Source organism: Papilio xuthus, unplaced genomic scaffold (assembly GCF_000836235.2).
Source record: "Papilio xuthus unplaced genomic scaffold, Pxut_1.1 DF827714.1, whole genome shotgun sequence".
NCBI lineage: Eukaryota > Metazoa > Arthropoda > Insecta > Lepidoptera > Papilionidae > Papilio > Papilio xuthus.
In genome coordinates, this window is record NW_013530935.1 from 2,643,108 (window position 1) to 2,660,857 (window position 17,750).

A 17,750-nucleotide genomic window follows, 5' to 3' on the forward strand; every position below is an offset into this window, starting at 1 on the left:
TTGGTACGGGAGCTAGCAACGTTTTAAAAGTAAGAATTTTAGGTCAGCTGATTTTGTGATATGTTGTCCTTGTTAGAGTCTAGGCCATCTGGCTGGCGTTAGCGGTATATGTTCACTTACAACTTTTCTAAATTGAAACATTGAAGTGATGAAGTTTGAATAGTTTTATACTAGAAAATACAAATCCATTTTAAAACCATCAAGCATTAAGTTCTACATAAAGCTGATTATACATCTACTTTATAATAGCATTGTTTTTATATTAAACTAGAATTTAATGTAAATGTAACGTATTTAAATTAACATAATTGTCAGGTTACGTCAAATTAGTGTACAATGCGTCACGTATGATAATAATTGACAAGCTTTTATTGAAGCTAGTTATGACATGACATATTGTGCAAATAGATTATCTGGTACTCATCATCAGCTGACTATATGTACCTACTGAGGGGCTCGGAGCCTACCCTAAGTTAGGAGTAACCAGGCCATAGTCAACCAGGCCAAGTGCGAGTTGGTTGACTTCACATATATCTTGGAATGTCTTCGCAGATATGCAGGTTACATCATGATGTTTTGAATCACCGTAAAAACTTCGGTTCGTACATATGTAAATGGAAAAACACATTAGTACACGGCGGGATTCGAACCCAGGGCCTACAGGTTACAAGTAAAGTGCTTAAACCCTTGAGCCACCGACGCCCTTAGTATTATGCTATATTCGTCATATTTTTTTTAATATTGTAATTAAACTGTCAAAGTAGTAAAGTCCTGTTTAACTTTCTTTTTTTCTTAATCTCAGCAAATAAGGCAATCACAGAGAAGTAAATTATCTCTTGAAAGTTTTATTTCTACATTGTTGATATATGCGTTCAGAAATGTAACCGCATAAGTCACCGGAACGTAATATTTCTCAATACAATAACAGGAGACAAGGAGATAAATTCGACAAATTAACTCCGGGGTAAACACATGTTTCGTTCCCCATATTGCCGTTTGGTGGCAGCACGGTTGATTTATGACATTAGGGCGCCGGTGCTCGTAGAAGAAAGACGTGTTTTGAAATATACACGTGTTTAAAAAATGCAGATTTCAAAATTTATATGTAACCATGTAATTGACAACTATATTATTTGTATCTTAATTTGGTGTAGCTTTAAAAAATATTTAATAACCCACTAGATATGTAAGCAATAGTAACCTTCATATTCCTTTATTTGTCATCTGCTAAATAAAGGCAGGAAATACGCGTTCTATAACAAAAGATAGTCTTTTTAGTACGTGTTAAATACTACTTTATAAATATTAAATTATAAACTACGTCAAAAGAATTAAGGCAATAAGCAATTGTGCAAAATGTCTTACGCTGTTAATGATTTGCCATTTTTTGTTTGTTATAATTTCGACAAAGTTGTGCTTTAAAACTATTGTCAGTGCAGATTGAAAAATGCTAACAATAGGTTTCTACGAAGCGACTGACTCTTGTTAACCTTGCTCAGATGAAATTAAATAGTTTGTCAAATTACACGAAACGTGGATTTTCCATGTAAAAAAAGTACAGTTATATTGAACGTTTACTTTATTTTTTGCGTGACATAAGAGAACGTAATATGAAAAATAAATCACCAACATTTGTCTAAGAGTAAAGTTGGAAAGGAACAGGTAAAGAGGTGGGAAGACGACCTCAAAAAAGTTGCAGGTCGTTTATGGATTAGAGAAGCCAGGGATAGACAGAAATGGAAATCTTTAGAGGAGGCCTTTGTCCTAGGACAAGCTGTAGATTAAGGATAGCAGTCTCCGGTTCAAAATTATTTTTTTTTGATACTCAATATTATTTACTGTTTATGTAACTAAAAAAAAATATACAATATAAAAATTTGTAAAACTAATTTTCTTTAGCAATAAAGGCTTTATTATTATTATAAGTTGGAATTACATTTCAATCCAATGAAAAACGAAAGGCACTATCGTCTTACTAGTATTTACCTATAGAACAAATCAGTTCACGTTGATAATCTCTTAAGTTGCAATACTTCCATTGCATTTATTTTTTCTTTACCATTTTTACATCGGGCAGATATCATTTGTTATTTCTCTTCAAACTTGACTGTGGGTGTAACACGAATATTTGTGTCATTATGTGTCATTTATGTCAAACTTAGTACGAGATTTTTGGTGAACTTTACGTCCAATACGTAGTGGATACGATAGTGATTGTCACAAATATTCGTACTAGGTCCACTTTTATCTATATATCTCGATTTGTTTTAGCATATATTTTTAACTCATCAATAATCTTGTTTGTTTTATCTAAACTATAAATAAACACGTAGAAAGTTGACATGGTTATCCCTTGACCAAATGGAACATGAGTTATAATTCTCGTACCTTCCTTAATACTTGCCCACCGTAAATCATGCAATGGCACATCTGCCGGCGAAATAGAAAAATAACAATAAATAAAGAGAAAATGCGTCCGTAGCCGGCGACAACACACGGGTTAAGCCGGAATATACGTGAAATAGGTCCGGATCTTTTTTTCTTACTTTATTCTTGTCTATTTTATCTTTAGTGATAACTACACTTACTTAATAAATATAGGATATTAAAGAAAATGAAAAATAATCATGACAAATAAACTTACTCATTACAATAAACAAAAGTCTTTTTATTTTCAAAGAATTAGTTAATAATAAAATCAATAAAATTTTATAGTTATGGGTATTTTTTTTGTTATAGCCATTTTCTTTATACAGTGGACGTTTTATTTTCAATATAGAGTTTGTAAGCGCCATTTCTGTGCGTCGTCCCAGCGGTCGGTGCATCACAATCATCACCCTGCGCCATTCTATATTGACAGTACGTGTTCCGAATGCAGCATCGTTTTCCGGGATTTTGTAGCTATTTTTATTTCTATCGATCGATCCCCGTTCGACCGAGTCGACCCCGTGACGGCGGTTGAAGGGTTATCAGCCCGTGTAATTGGTTAGTTACAATTCATTACTGTCCACTGTCTGTGATTTTTATATTTTCCATCCAATCAGCACTTAGAGAACAAACGTATAAATACTGATATGACATGATCAAATAAATAACCAAAGATACCTAATTCACTTAACGATGTTTGGAGCAAAATAAATTATTTATTTTTCAATAAAGTAGTTCAATATAGTTCTTTTGATATAGGCTTTACAAAAAAAATGCTCGTTTGAATTATTATAGACTTGATAATCAAAATAATATCTTAACACTTTTATTTAAACAAAAATTAAAAGTAAATAAATTAATTGCGCTTCTAAAATAAAGCTATTATTTTCTTTATTATTGGTCTTACTTAAACTAGTCGATGAATCGATGGCTCTCGTGAGGAGAGGCTCAGCCACAAAGGGCGGTAATTCTTCATTAGAGTCGGCGGGTTCCGGTCAAGTGCTGCCCCTGGGGGTTGGTAATCAACGCTTGCAATTTGTATTATTTTTGAGGGAAGATTTTGCCGTTTGCAAAAAATTCAAAAGAAATGCAAAACTATTTTAACATTATAAATGAAGATTCTAAAGACGTATTTATCGTTGCACGAATAAGATGGAGTAATAAGAATATTGTTTAAAAAAGATAATTTTTGCGCGTATGAGTATCAAGTCATTATTAAGTAACGTTCCTAGTACTTTATTGACATTAACTTAGGTCAAACATCAAAATAATTTTAAGTTAAAATTTTAGATATATCTTCAATCATATATTCTTGTAATATTAATTTATCTTAAAATATTATCTAACTACAACATCTCTTAAATGTAATAGAATCGTATAGAAGACATCAAAATATTTCGTCACTTATTTAAGTCGCAACCGGTCAAGTTTCTGCCAACCCTCCTATTAGGAGATGGTGAGTTTTATTTAATTTCGCCTTGTGAAAATATCGACCCCACGTCCGTGTTGGCACAGTGTCCGCATGTAGGAATGGGCAAATACCCTTAAATTATTGCTTTTTCTGCCAAAACACCACCGAAGATGTTTGATTAGTCAACATTGACGCTGTGGTTTCGATATGTATTGGTAGGGGAAATATATGGTATTTAATTTTAAACCGCCATTTTATGTGCGAATTTTTAGTTCATTTTATCGTATCATGGTTAATTTATATCAAAATAATGGACACTTAAAATGTAAAGACATACGAGTAGTTTTTTATTTGCTGATTGGTAAAAGGCAAAGACGATATCGTATTTATAACTTTAACATACAATTTTTGGTGTATTTTCTAAACTCTAACTTAGCGTAACATATTTTACTAAACATACTATTAGTACGATTATTTCACTTCTTAAAATAATCATACTAATAATATAAATGCGAATGTTTAGAAGGATGGATATATGGATGGATGTTTATTTGAAGGTATCTCCGGAACAGCTGCATGGATCTCGCTGAAATTTGGTATAGATGTAGAACATAATATGGAAGAACACATACGATACTAATTAAGTATTTTAAGCTTGAACAGAATAACGGGCGACAGCTAGTTTTTAATAACTTGCGAAAAATATTATCTTCTGCAAACATCTATTAATATTATAACTTTATTAACTTCGGCTAACGCCTTCCTAAATTATTGTCATAATGACGACAGTGTCAGACTTAAGGGTAATGCCACACTGCGGACAGTAATGAGAAAATTATGCCGAGTCTTAGTCGCCCTCATAAAAATTTGTTCGCGACTTAGGGTTGGAGCATAGAAATAAACGCTTTGATCGCAGCTCGTTTGTCTCTACAAAAGTAAACTTCGTAAGGACTTCTGAAACCAAAATTTAAATCTGAAAAAACCGGCTACACATGTGTTATTGTTTTGAACTTCTACAGCAGTTGTACAAAAGGCAATTAGAATTTTTGGTTTACATCAAAATGTCTTATTGAAGTTAAGCATAATCCTGCATAAATTTTATAGCAATTTCATGTTAAAGTTCATTGAGTATGTTAGAATAAAAATACCATTTGACCTGACAGTACAATATTTTTTGTTAAAGATAAAAGCCAGAGAAAAATAGCCTTAATGTCTACGTAACAAGGTTTAAAATAGATTACAGACCTTATCAGTTGACCGTCTACATCAGTACTGAAATTTTACACTGATAAAAATGTTCACATGGCAGATTTAGGCTGCGTTCCATATTTAAACCGCAAGATGTCGCGATAGTACCGCCGTGTTCTTTATTACGTTTTAATTCAATAAAACATAGAACATGACGCTTTGAAGATGCCGACACAGAGTTCATGTCAGGTGGCCATATTCGTTATATTCCTGAGACAAATAAGACATGGCGGTTGCTACTGTAGTGATTAATGAAGTTTGTTTAGATTAGATCTAAAATTCTTAGCTAGAAATCTCAATCTAGATATATATAGTTAAGATATAAATTAATATTATTACAAAGGAAATACTATTACGTATTATAAAAGCGCATATCACCACCTCAAAGGCCGGCAATGCATCTGCGGTTCCTCTGGTATTGCTGATGTCCATGGGCGTCGTTGAACACCTCGGTGTTCCCGCTGCTCGTTTGCCCCCTTCTGTTATAAAAAAAAGCGCATATTTGACAAAATACAAATAAGAATGTATTTTAAAAATGTTTCTAAAGTTCATTTGCAATTTCACCTAGAACAAAATTGACCTAGTTAGCAATTGTCCAAATATCTACTAAAACGTGATATCATTGATAACACGATGAACATTCGTTATAACACTTACATAAGTTCGTGAGGGTACGCGAGCGAGGCCGCGGAGCTCTAGTCGTGCTTGTCTGTGCGTTTGTCCGTCCGCACCGACATCACGACGCCCCGGTCACGAATCTGACGAGCCCTTGCCGGAATGGTCATTAGATGACATTTCGCAGTCACTTTCGCTTAAATCATAATTCTTTAATGACTATTTAGCTGCCAGACCGGTGATTAATCGGAAGAAAAATTGAAATCTATAAGTAGATGCTCTAGCGTCAAGAGCAGGTCTTCTTTGTGGTCGCATAAGCATGTGTGTGTACGGTATATGCATGAAAAATTATTCAAGCCAGGAAATAAAATAATCAAGAGAATTCCACAGCCGGCTATCGAGCTGTATTTTAGATCATAGAGAAATGTAACTTACAAATAACAAATTTTTCATAGTATAGAGAGCGTTGGGTTACAATTATGTAATTTAGGCACAAATTGAAAAAAACATATTTCTTGGTTCGTTGGTTGTTAATGAAAATATCATTTTAACCGAAGAGGCTCGTCTCGTAAAGCAGCTACCGTGTCAGGCGGCGGTGATATTATCGCTCGGCGTCGGGTTACCTCGGAACTCCTGACTGCTTTACGACAGGACGCTTCTCTTTGTCCTCTGTGTTTACAAGAAAGGGCTATTGTTTTGATTTTATTATAAGAATAAACATTTTTATTAAAAGTAACATAGATGGAAAAATCTAGGTAGTCGAACGGCTTAATAATTTTTATTTCTACATCAATTTTTGGTTTATCTTTTGCCTTATTTTTGCAAACATTACTACTTTTTCTTCGATGATAAAGTATGTATCAAGAGACATATCTACCACAATACAAGTAGAATAGTTTTAATCGTGGTTTTCTCTTTATTTAGACAAAAAAAATTCAACTACTGCTAAACATAAGTTTAGTTCAATGCATCGTATCGTAACAGTTTACAGATTTATAGTTGTTCTATATCCTAAGATGATGTTTTTGTTACAGGTGCTCAGAACAGGCGAACTGCCGTGGGCATGGCCATGGAACTGTTCGAGCAGCATCAAGGCACTCATATACTCCAGGTCAGTTGAACGTTATGTTAAACATTAAGACTAAAACAGCTTTGGAATTTAAGTAAGAAATGTAAAAGTACAATTTTGAAGCTCTAATAGTCTAATTAGTAGAACTAGTTTAGAGAAAATTACGTAAGTATGACTTTCCTAAAAAAAAAACAGTTTATTTGCTACAAAAAAAATCCTCGAATAAGGGTTAAACAGGGAAGAGATAACATTGTGTTTTAAATAGAGAATTTGGTCTCAGAAACCCACGGTTGGTGAAGTTAATCTTACTATATTATAATTCCTTCACTTTAAGACTAAAACGCTGCGTGTGTTAGATTCCTTAAATAGAGTTAGGTCTAACGCGCCGTTTAGATTGCTAACCTAAATATTTTGAACATAAATATTTCGTGATATATTGAATAAGATAATTAAAAATTACTTTGTTTACTTTCGTCACCAAGGTAACTGGTCACAAAGCACCATCGAACTTGACTTTGCTATTGACCAATAATGAGCTAACTTCATGCTTTTTATCAATTCAATAGTATGCATACAATAGACCGACACACTAAGGCGGTTGCGAAATATCAATTTAAGATTTTTTTTATCGGTTTCACTCAAATTTCATAACGGAATTTAATCGAATGCGTTGTAGAGTTGTAAAAGGGTTGTCCGAATTACAGACCAATTGAATTGTTGGTTATTGAACGAGTTAATTTGTTTTTACGTCACTAGTCTAAGTAGCCTTGTGGATAATGAGTTGTATAGAAATCAACTAAAAGTATTTTTTTTTATATTTCATGCATTTGTGAAATCAAGAGAAACTTTTTTATAATGTATATTAAATCCTAATAACCTGTATTTTTGTTTTGCTATCTATATCAGTTGCCTTCGAAAAGATTTTTTTTTTTAACTTAAGGAACATATTTGAAATAGTGACCTCATTTTACATTTATTCCGTTAATAATAAAACTAAACAAATATTTAACTGACATGTGCACATAGTTACGTATAGCAGATCTTTTTTTAAGTATTAGTATGATCGATTACTTGGCTCAAGCTGTATCAGCAAGTTACGACTAACTGTAGGTTTCTGATGTCAAAATCCCGGTTTATATAATGTTATCTCTGTTTCGTCAAAGATAATGACAGAGATGGTATGTTTTATACACAGATTTTAGTCTCAGAAACCCACTGTAAATCACTTGAGTTATCAATTTAGCGCACCATTGCAAAATGAAATCTATTCCAGTGTACAACAAAGAGTTAGTGGAGTCATTGTTACATCAAAAGCTATTAAATTAGTTTTTTTTTCTTTGTAAAATCTGATGTTCAAGGACAAATCGACTTCGCAAGCATTAGCGTTAACCTAAATGGCGATTGAATACTAAAAAATCGATTATACCATTCGATCACGTAAATTATCATTTTGTGCAATCGATTCACCGTCTTTGTATTACTGTGGCCGCTGTGGTTTTCTATTCTGTGGCGTGAAAATAGCTCAGTACGTGATTCCCACTCTGTATTGTGTGTTTTTATAAACTCATCAAATTTAGGCGAACGTATTTACGGGACAAGTTGTACGTTTTGATGGAAAAAATAAGGACGCGCATGAAGGAACGCGACAAAAGGTCGCTGTGTGCGAATAATGTGATATTCTGTTGAGTTGATAAAAACTGAGGTCGATGCCGACCTCGATAGGTGTAAGAACTGTTTTCAGTGTTGTGTTTTATGATATTTATGTATACATTATAGTTGTACAGTCAACTGCGTAAATATATATTCATTTACAAAGCTTCAAAAACTTATATACGCTTTTATTTTAACGCGCTTTTTTAGAAACCGAAGATCTGCACAAGTCTCTGCAAATTTATAAATGTACACATATTTATGCAGCTGACTGTACAAAAAATAATCATTTTCAAAACTTTTACTTACTCTGTAGAATTTCTGATATTATTTACGTATTTCCTTTGATTAAAATTTAACCCTTTCTTTCCAAAAGCTTAAAAGTATGAAATTCAAACAACCTCGAATATTATTTCCGATATTATAAGTTTTATATTAAGTAGTGTTTTTTTTAATTAAAATTAGATTATTTAAATCTAAATCTAAACGAGTGCATCGTTTTAATTCAAAAGAAAATACTATTTTATTCATATGCCGCATCATCTTCGGTCAAAGACACATTTTAAACTTACCAACTAGTAAACTTACTTATTTTCATTTAAAATATGACAAAAAGTGAGGTGAAAAAAATAACAATCGCAAAACTGGTCTTTTTTATAATATCTTATAACCGATTCTATATTTCTTATTGCCGCGAAAATGAATTTTACACAGATGTAAATCACTAGATGTAGCACTGCGTTATGAAGAAGGAATATTGCTATCTTACTTTTGACAAAAAGAATACTCGTAAAAGAGGCGACAAGACGTTTTTCAACGCATAATTCGGCAGTAAACTTGCAATAAGAATCCGATTACAACTACATCTTGTAACGAATTTCCCTTTAATACTAGAATATAGAATATTGATAATAATCCAAAATAATAATTAAAAAAAAATCTTTATTTAGCATATCTAGAATGAATAGTTTTATACTCCGTAGTAAATTATAAAGTCATAAAACTGATTGCTTTTATATGACAGTTCTAGTTGTAATATTCGAATTGAGGTCTATTCGTGGTTGAATAGTTTTGTTTGTGTAACTTTTTTATTGTCGATAGAAAATTGACGCGGGATATGAAGCTATTAGTTTTCCGCTTCAAGTAACGTCAGCAGAAAAATATTACAAATGAAATCATTAAATCATAATTAATAATGACCGGATCAAATAATTAGTTATTACTGAAGTATAGCGTAGAATAAAAATACTGGCTATATATTGGAAAAAGGTAAATGAACCTCTCACAAATTAATCAAAAACTTGTAATTGATCGAAATAATTGTAATTATTTTCTTATTTACTATAGTATGATTATCACTATATATTTTTTTTTTACTTCAAAAGCATAGCTCTAGGTTGTTTGTCCACTCCATATTAAAGAAATCAATTACGTCACGATATTCTTTTTTTAAATATTTATTATTTTTAAATATAGAAATAATTTGCTAACCCTATCGGACATGAAAAGAAACTAAATCGAACGTAAGCAGTTTTTGCTCGATGGATTATTCTTTTTTTTATTAATTTCACGACTATTACCTGGCTGAGTGCTCCATTGATCTTAAACTTCAAACATCTGTGTTCACTTTGAATTCATTTCAATAGTTTTAACTGTTTCTAATAGTTTCACATTTAATTTCTTCAATAAAATATTATCTCTTTTAGTAGTATTTATATAAAAGTAGCTATCGCTCGCACTCCGTGTGCGCAGATTTAAAAAAAAACTTAATAAGTAGCCAATGTGTTCTTTCAGGCTATTTTCTACATCTATGTCAAATTTCATCGAAATCTGTTTAGCCGTACTGGAGATACCTTCTAACAAATATCAAACCATCTATCTTAACTTCCGCAGATAAAATATTAGTAATATTGCTGTAGTATTATAATTTGAACCTTCCTATCTACGTTAAAATACAAGAATAGAGAGCACTTCATTAATCTGACGAAACATCAACCTTACAACTAAATTTTATTAGTTCCTTCTTTTGTTTGATCCAACTGACAGGTTCATTCAATAGCTACAGTATCTTAACATAGTATGGAGTGGCAATAACCTATTGAGGACATGATTTTTGTATGCAGATTTATTTAATACGTTGTATTTTCTTGTTCACAGTCTCTCGACGGCTTCGCGCTCTCTGTCGCTGCGGATGGGAGATTTCTGTACATATCTGAAACTGTCTCAATATATTTAGGTTTATCACAAGTAAGTATAACTTTTTAATTCATCTCTTTTGATTCGAATTCTATCTGTATATATAAAAGAAAGTCGTGTTAGTTACATTATTTATAACTCAAGAACGGCTTTACCGATATGACTGAAAATTGGTGAGGAGGCAGCTTAGAGTCAGGAGACGGACATAGGATACTATTTATTCATTTTTATTTACTTTTTTCGAATTTATGCCTTGAAGAGCTGCTCTTTATTTAACTTACTAATATTATAAATGCGAATGTTTAGATGGATGTGCTTTGAATGGATGGATGGGTGGGCTACACTAATTAAGTTTTTTTTTACATATCCACGCGGACGGAGTCGCGGGCGACAGTTAGTTTGATATAAAAGCCATCTGTCTCGTATTCTACTTTTTGTACCAATTTGACATTCATATACTAAGAAACCATACATGCTGCTTGTAGTCTTACCATCGCTCCAAGATTCTAAAACAAATGAAGATAATATCAGAAATATAGCGTAAAACTGTACCATAGTTAACTAAACGCCTACAGTTTGTAGGCGTAAAATCTACAAAACATTGAATGCAGTCCATTGAGGCACGCTCGAAGTTTCACATGGCAGTGTACGATTTAATCAGAAATTTTCGGCGCTGGATAGACATCCGGTGTAATGGTGTGATCTTAGATAAAGCTACACGTGTCGCATTATGTCTGCTACGTGGGTAGACGCTTATAAAATGGGCTGGAAAGGGTCTTGTAAATGTTTTGTATCAACATGTATTTTTTACGTAAGGCAAAGGTAAAAGTAACCATTGAGCTGTTATTCAAGTAAACCTTTTTTTTATATCATAGAGCGGCAAACGAGCGAGCGGCCACCTGAAATCGCTCGAAAAGCGAAGTGACCGTTGCCCATAGACATACGCAATTGCATATGCGTTGCCGGCTTTTAATCGACGGAGGAGAGGATGCACAGAAAGAAAATATTTTCCCTTTCCATGCATTCTCTTATCCGGAAAGTCTACTTCCACTCCCCATTCTTTCCTTATAAGAAAAAGGGTGGGAAGAGAAAGAAGACTAAATTATAAATACCTCCGGGACGCACACTCATCAGACGAAACGCGGAATTGCTACCACTTGACGACTGTCTTCTGTGTGGTCGTGGTATTTCACCGGGCGAGTCGGGACAATTCGTGCAAAGATGTTAAAGCGGGCTCTACCACTGTTATCTATGGAAACTGGTTTATTTTCATCGTTAATAACTCATTAACGGATACTAAGGAAGAATATTTATGATTCTGAGATGGGTAGTATTTTTTTTAAAATTCAATTAATTTAATATATAAAAAATTTCAAGTTTAATTTGATGCGTGCATACTTGTTTGTTCAATAATGTTTATTTTGCCAGATTGGAACAATCACATCGTTGGTTCATTTGAATTTAATAGAGATATCGCGTACATTTGTTTTAAATCAGGTATTGTGCATTGTACACAACTATTAAAAGAATACCTGATTATTTTGAATCGTTTCGTGTTCTTTATCATTTTATTTCTACTTCATTTTTGTTGTCACTTTTATTACAAAATAATTTCCCTATCTCATGGTATTAAGAAAAAATGTGCATATACAACAAAGCTAATTATGTTTTAAGACCTTTTGAAAAATGCTTAACGAAAACACAAAGATATTTTCAGCAATTCGTATTTTCAGCTGAGAATAAGTAGGCTTCTTCGGGGTGAACATCCTGTAAGCAAGTTATAATAAAAGCTTCGTTGTGCATAAACTCCAGTATTAAAAAAACTAAAAACAGTGTAGACTCAGAAAAAACATATTTAAACGAAATTAAGCATTACGAAATTAAAGGGAACCGGGAAAAGATCCGAAAACTGGAAAACTCAAATCCAACATGGCTGGAGGGTGGTGCAAGCGAGACAGGGAATAGGGGGAAAGGGACGATGCGATATGCGAGTCACGTCTCGGGCAAGGCGCGCGCGTGATCCTCATCCTAATACAGACATAACCCACACTCCCCCAAATACTCACACACACCAAAATCTAAACACCTAACACATGAAGCCTCATAAGTCTAATATATCAGTGTGAGTGAGCATAAAATACATATAAACTTCCTGGTAAATAACCTAAGATACAACTTTCTTATAAGCGAGCCTCGAAACGCTCCTATATTAAATTCTGTTACTGGCATTTTTTCGGAGCTAGACTGATGGCGTCTACAAAAGAAAATCATATTTTCTCGGAAAATTGCTACCTCACTTTTATATTGACATGTTTTTGCCATCTCGTAAAAATTATATATCGCTCCATTCTACGAAGTAAATATTGGGAAATTATTGGGAAATATTAAAACTACATTCATCTGATACAACCTTTGACACTCAAAATTTACAAATAAAGGCCAATTTTGATCAGAACAAGAAGCAACATAATCTTTGTTGCACTTTCGGCCTTTACATCAGCATCAGATCAAACGCGGAATTACTTCCTACTTCACCATTGTCTTCTATGGTCTATCGTTCCTACGATCATTATCAATCCGTGTGTCAGATATTATTGCTGACTCTACCACTGTTATACTCGACTTCTTTGAGACTTTCTTGCTTGTGGAATTATGTAAAACATAAATAAAATTGGCGTGATCAATGATGCCGCTAATTCAATTCATCGTGCGGTAACGTAACATCAAATCAACTGCCAACATCTTAAAATTTGTGGCCCATCAATCGGCGAATCAGTAAACACCATAAAATCCATAGCATCTTTCCCAGAAGCGACCACCGTAACGTCACCATTGTTTGTAGACATTCACATGCGCTCCGCCGCTGCGGATACGCGCGCACTGAATCCTTAATAAGGTCCCACAATTATATTTGATAAATTTATTTAAAGCGACATTTGCATACCGTGAAAGGTACAACGTGAAAGTCGCCTAGCAACAGCCTGAAAATCGAACATTTCGGTCTGATCAGAAATCAGGTACAAAAAAGACACCAAGTCCATGGTGTCTTTGGATGGCATGGACGAAGTACATGGATTTACTTCACATTTAAATAAGCTCACTTCAGCTATTTGAAGTTGCTTAGTGTTGTTGCAGTGAAGACTTTCAAATTAGTAGCCAAGATATCACACCGTGTGCATTTTAATAAACGGTTTAGCTTTTGAGATATTCTTTGACCTCCTGAAAATTCTGGATTAAAAAGCTAATGTTATCATTCAGATTTACATGAAAATTAGTCACAGTTGTACTCGTCGCAATAGCTTCTTCTATTGTTCTACCAGTTTCCTCGTCTCAACTGAGTTTTATTGGTATTTCTATGAAGCCACCTGCTATGCGATGTCTGATAACAGCCTGTTCATTCATAACGATGACTGAGTACGTGACGGCCCAGCTTAATTACAATAGGCCTCCGCAGCATTGACCGTCACAAATATTAAGCAACTCTGATCACTATGGTATTGTTACAAGGGTGGAAATAGCGTGTATGTTCGCAAGATTGTTATGATTTGTTAGTTTGTTGACTGTAGTAACATTTCCGTGGTTGAAAATTTAGTTTTGGACATGCTATTAAATTACTTGGTTATAAAATTCGTTGACAGGTTATAGTAGATTGTGTAACAACACTTTTTTCGTTTAATTCATTAATTTACTTAGCTGCTATAGGATTTAAGATAAGAAAGTTTAGGTTGATCAGATAAGAGGTGCACCTCTTAAACAAAAGAAAATATTTCGGGACTTAATAAAAGTAGAATTAAAGTAACGAAATATAGAAACACTTATCATAGTTTTCATTTGAATTAAAAAAAATATTTCTAATAAAAATTATCTTTCCCAGGTAGAGATGACGGGTAGCAGCATATTTGATTACGTTCACCAAAATGACCACGCGGAGATAGCGGAGCAGCTTGGCTTGTCGTTGGCCGGCAGGGGCGGTGGCGCAGGTCTGAATAGTCCCGCATCAGGAAGCGAAGAGGGAAGCCAACATGGTACCAACAATCCTGACGGTAAGTGTACTCGGGGTTCAAAAGATTCAGGAATTAATATAAAAAATAATTTATAATAGAACACAACTCTGATCGACAACTAGCACGTGTTAACTCTTTGTATCTTCAACTTTATTACTTATTTTTTAATATGTCTTGTTTTCAAAAGAAAGCAAAATGTCAAGAAATAAAATATGCACTCAGTAGTCGTATATTCATTGTGCAAACAAGGTTAAACACATCAATCGTTTATTGACCCTCAACATTTATAACCTTTTTCCTGATATTGTTATGTTAGTAGCATTATTCAAATTTCTTCTTATGTATGTATGCAAATCTTTTATTAAAAAAAACATGTAATCCTTTCAATATTACAACACAATTAGCAAAAACATCACAAAATAATTACAAAAAAATAATAAATACATAAAAACATAATTTTATATATTAAATTCTCGTGTCTCAATTTTCGTTCCCATACTCCTCCGAAACGGCTTGACCGATTCTCATGAAATTTTGTGAGCATATTGAGTTGGTCTGAGAATCAGCCAACATCTATTTTTAATCCCGCGCGGACGGAGTCGCGGGCTTGTAACTAATAAGAAGCAGGAAATATTTAAAAAGAGTGTTGCAATGCTGACCGAATAAGGTTTCACTCATCTTTGTATGCTGGGTGTTCCTCTCTGGAGCACTCAGCGCTGATCTTCCGTGAAAACCCATAGGATTATCCGCACGCCAGTTACAGCGGTGGACAGCGAAATATAAATGTTATTCAGAGCTTTACAAGACTATTGTTAATGCTTAGTAAAATTAAGAGGACATTAGGAAAATTCCAAAAGGATTAAATGTAGAGAAAAATTTAGATAGAGTAAGGAAAAAAATAAATTAAAGAAAAGCAGATATTTCACTCCCTTTTTTATGCTTTATTTTTCTACGTGTCTGTTTCTATAAGTCGAAGTTAAGCATTAACCGTTACGCGTTCTGAATCCCACAACTTATAAAGAAAAAACAAACCGTACATTTCAAATGAAATTTGAAAAAACAACAAAACAAACTGTATTCAATTAAAGTTTCCCCATTTCCAGTTCATTTTCTATTTAAAACAGCGACAATATCGATCCCAAAAATATCTCGGTACAACGAATCGTTGAATGAGGCCTATAATAAGTGGTATACCAAATTTAAATTAGATTATAGTAGCTTCACGGTGTATTTTACCTTATGAAATGGTCAATGGGGAGTCACAGCATACTTTTATAGTATTGATTAATATTTCTCGTAGCTATGGGAATGAGATTAGGGTTATTGAAATTTGGGCGCCATTCTGTGGTCAATTTACTGATGGCCTTAAGGGAGTCGAATTGTAAGATGTTATTGCGTCAGAAATCATGCTGGTTTCATTAAAACTTTGTGATTGACAAAAAATAATTTGGACGTACGGTAAATTTGACGTACTTGAACAGTTTTGTTATCACGAAGTTGCTAAAGAATTGGGTCCTCACAAAATATTTCTTTTGATGAAGTAAATGTTATTTCTCTTTTGGTGGATAAGATTAGTATTCTTTTAATATTCCTGATTTTTATTAGTACATGGCCAAAGACCTTGGTCTGTTTAATCTGACGTTTTCTGTATGTTAGAATCGTAAAGTTGGTCTATAGTAAAACTTGAATGTTATTCTCTACTACATGTGGTTGTTTGACATACTTATTTGATACATTTCTTATGCGTCAAACCGGAATTATTTCGTAACTAAAAGAAACTTGAGCTGTCCACTTACGCTTTTTTCATAGTACTTTCTTTGCCATATTGCTTTTCAAATAAACTTCACGTTTACCTTTCGTATGTTGTCCGCGTAATTAAAAAAGAATCACAGTAAGTAGCCAGTGTTTTCTTCCAGACTATGTTCTATAATATCAAATTTCATCGAGATCCCTACCTGCCGTTCCGGAGATACTTTCAAACAAACTTCCTCCATCTATCCATCCATCCATTTAAACATTCGCATTTATAATATAAGTAAGCTTTTAAGCCGATTAAAACAATAATTTTTTCTCAATATGGTCTAACGTATAAATCTAAAATATAACCTCAAAATGGTCACAGCCCTTACATTCTTGTAATTACTTTTAAAAATAGAAACTGAAGGTTAATAGAAATAATATCAAGGCATCTTTTAACTATCATATTATAGTTTTAAATATTCAATTACTGATTTTCTTTGCTCTGACATAAGCAAACACGTTCCAAACTTCCATACAAGCTTTATGTGAAGTTTTTTCCTGTAACGGATGTCAGTAACTAAGACCTTGAATTCAATTTACAGCGGTGATATGTTGAAAAAAATGTTAGATGGAGTAAAAAATCAATCAGGAATCGCTGTGACAGCGGGTTATTGTGATCTGACTAGCGTGGTTAAAGGGACTAGAGAACAGTGGACCACTGACAACCGCATATTATGTGGTGATGGCCATAAAATGATCGAGATCCGTGTGATTATGTTAGTTGATTTATAGGACAGTGGTTCTCAACCCTATACTCGAACTACAGACTCATTAAAATCATTTGACATTTTTTTTAATTACACTGCTTCAGATTTGTTAAATGGCCACTTTAACTGTAGGTTTCCTTTAAAAATCACAGTAAAGGTCTACATTAGTAAATATTTATAGGCCAGGCTCGCCCGGTGAAATACCACGACCACACAGAAGACTGGCGGTGAAGTTGAAGCAATTCCGCGTTTCGTCTGATAAGTGTGTAATTTAGTACTCTTTCCCTTCCCACCCTTTAACTTATAAGGAAAGGATGGGAAGTGGAAGTGGATTTTCCGGACGAGTGGATGCATGGGAAGGGATAATATTTTCTTTCTGTGCATCCTCTCCTCCGTCGATTAAAGGTAGGCAACGCATATGCAATTGCGTATGTCTATGGGCAACGGTCACTTCGCTATTTCAGCAAAAAAATATATGACTGTATGTGTAGAAGTTGTAGTATATTTAAAAAATCATGTCTGCAAAACAAATACATTTATAAGAAATATTTATGTCATTTTGAATGTTTCCATTGTTTCATTACTCAGTAAATCGTTTAATTTATTTAAGCGTACGTCAACAT

The 17,750-nt window shown here is 33.6% G+C and overlaps 1 protein-coding gene across 3 annotated transcripts in view; it reads left to right on the forward strand.

The window, feature by feature from the left end:
- Positions 1–17,750, forward strand: part of trh (PAS domain-containing protein trachealess) — a 138,273-nt gene that overhangs the window by 111,128 nt on the left and 9,395 nt on the right. For all 3 annotated transcript variants that reach the window (XM_013310810.1, XM_013310811.1, XM_013310812.1), the window contains 3 exons: positions 6,736–6,812; positions 10,578–10,667; positions 14,491–14,659. In XM_013310810.1, the coding sequence (XP_013166264.1) occupies positions 6,736–6,812; positions 10,578–10,667; positions 14,491–14,659 (336 nt within the window). The remainder of the gene's footprint in view (positions 1–6,735; positions 6,813–10,577; positions 10,668–14,490; positions 14,660–17,750) is intronic.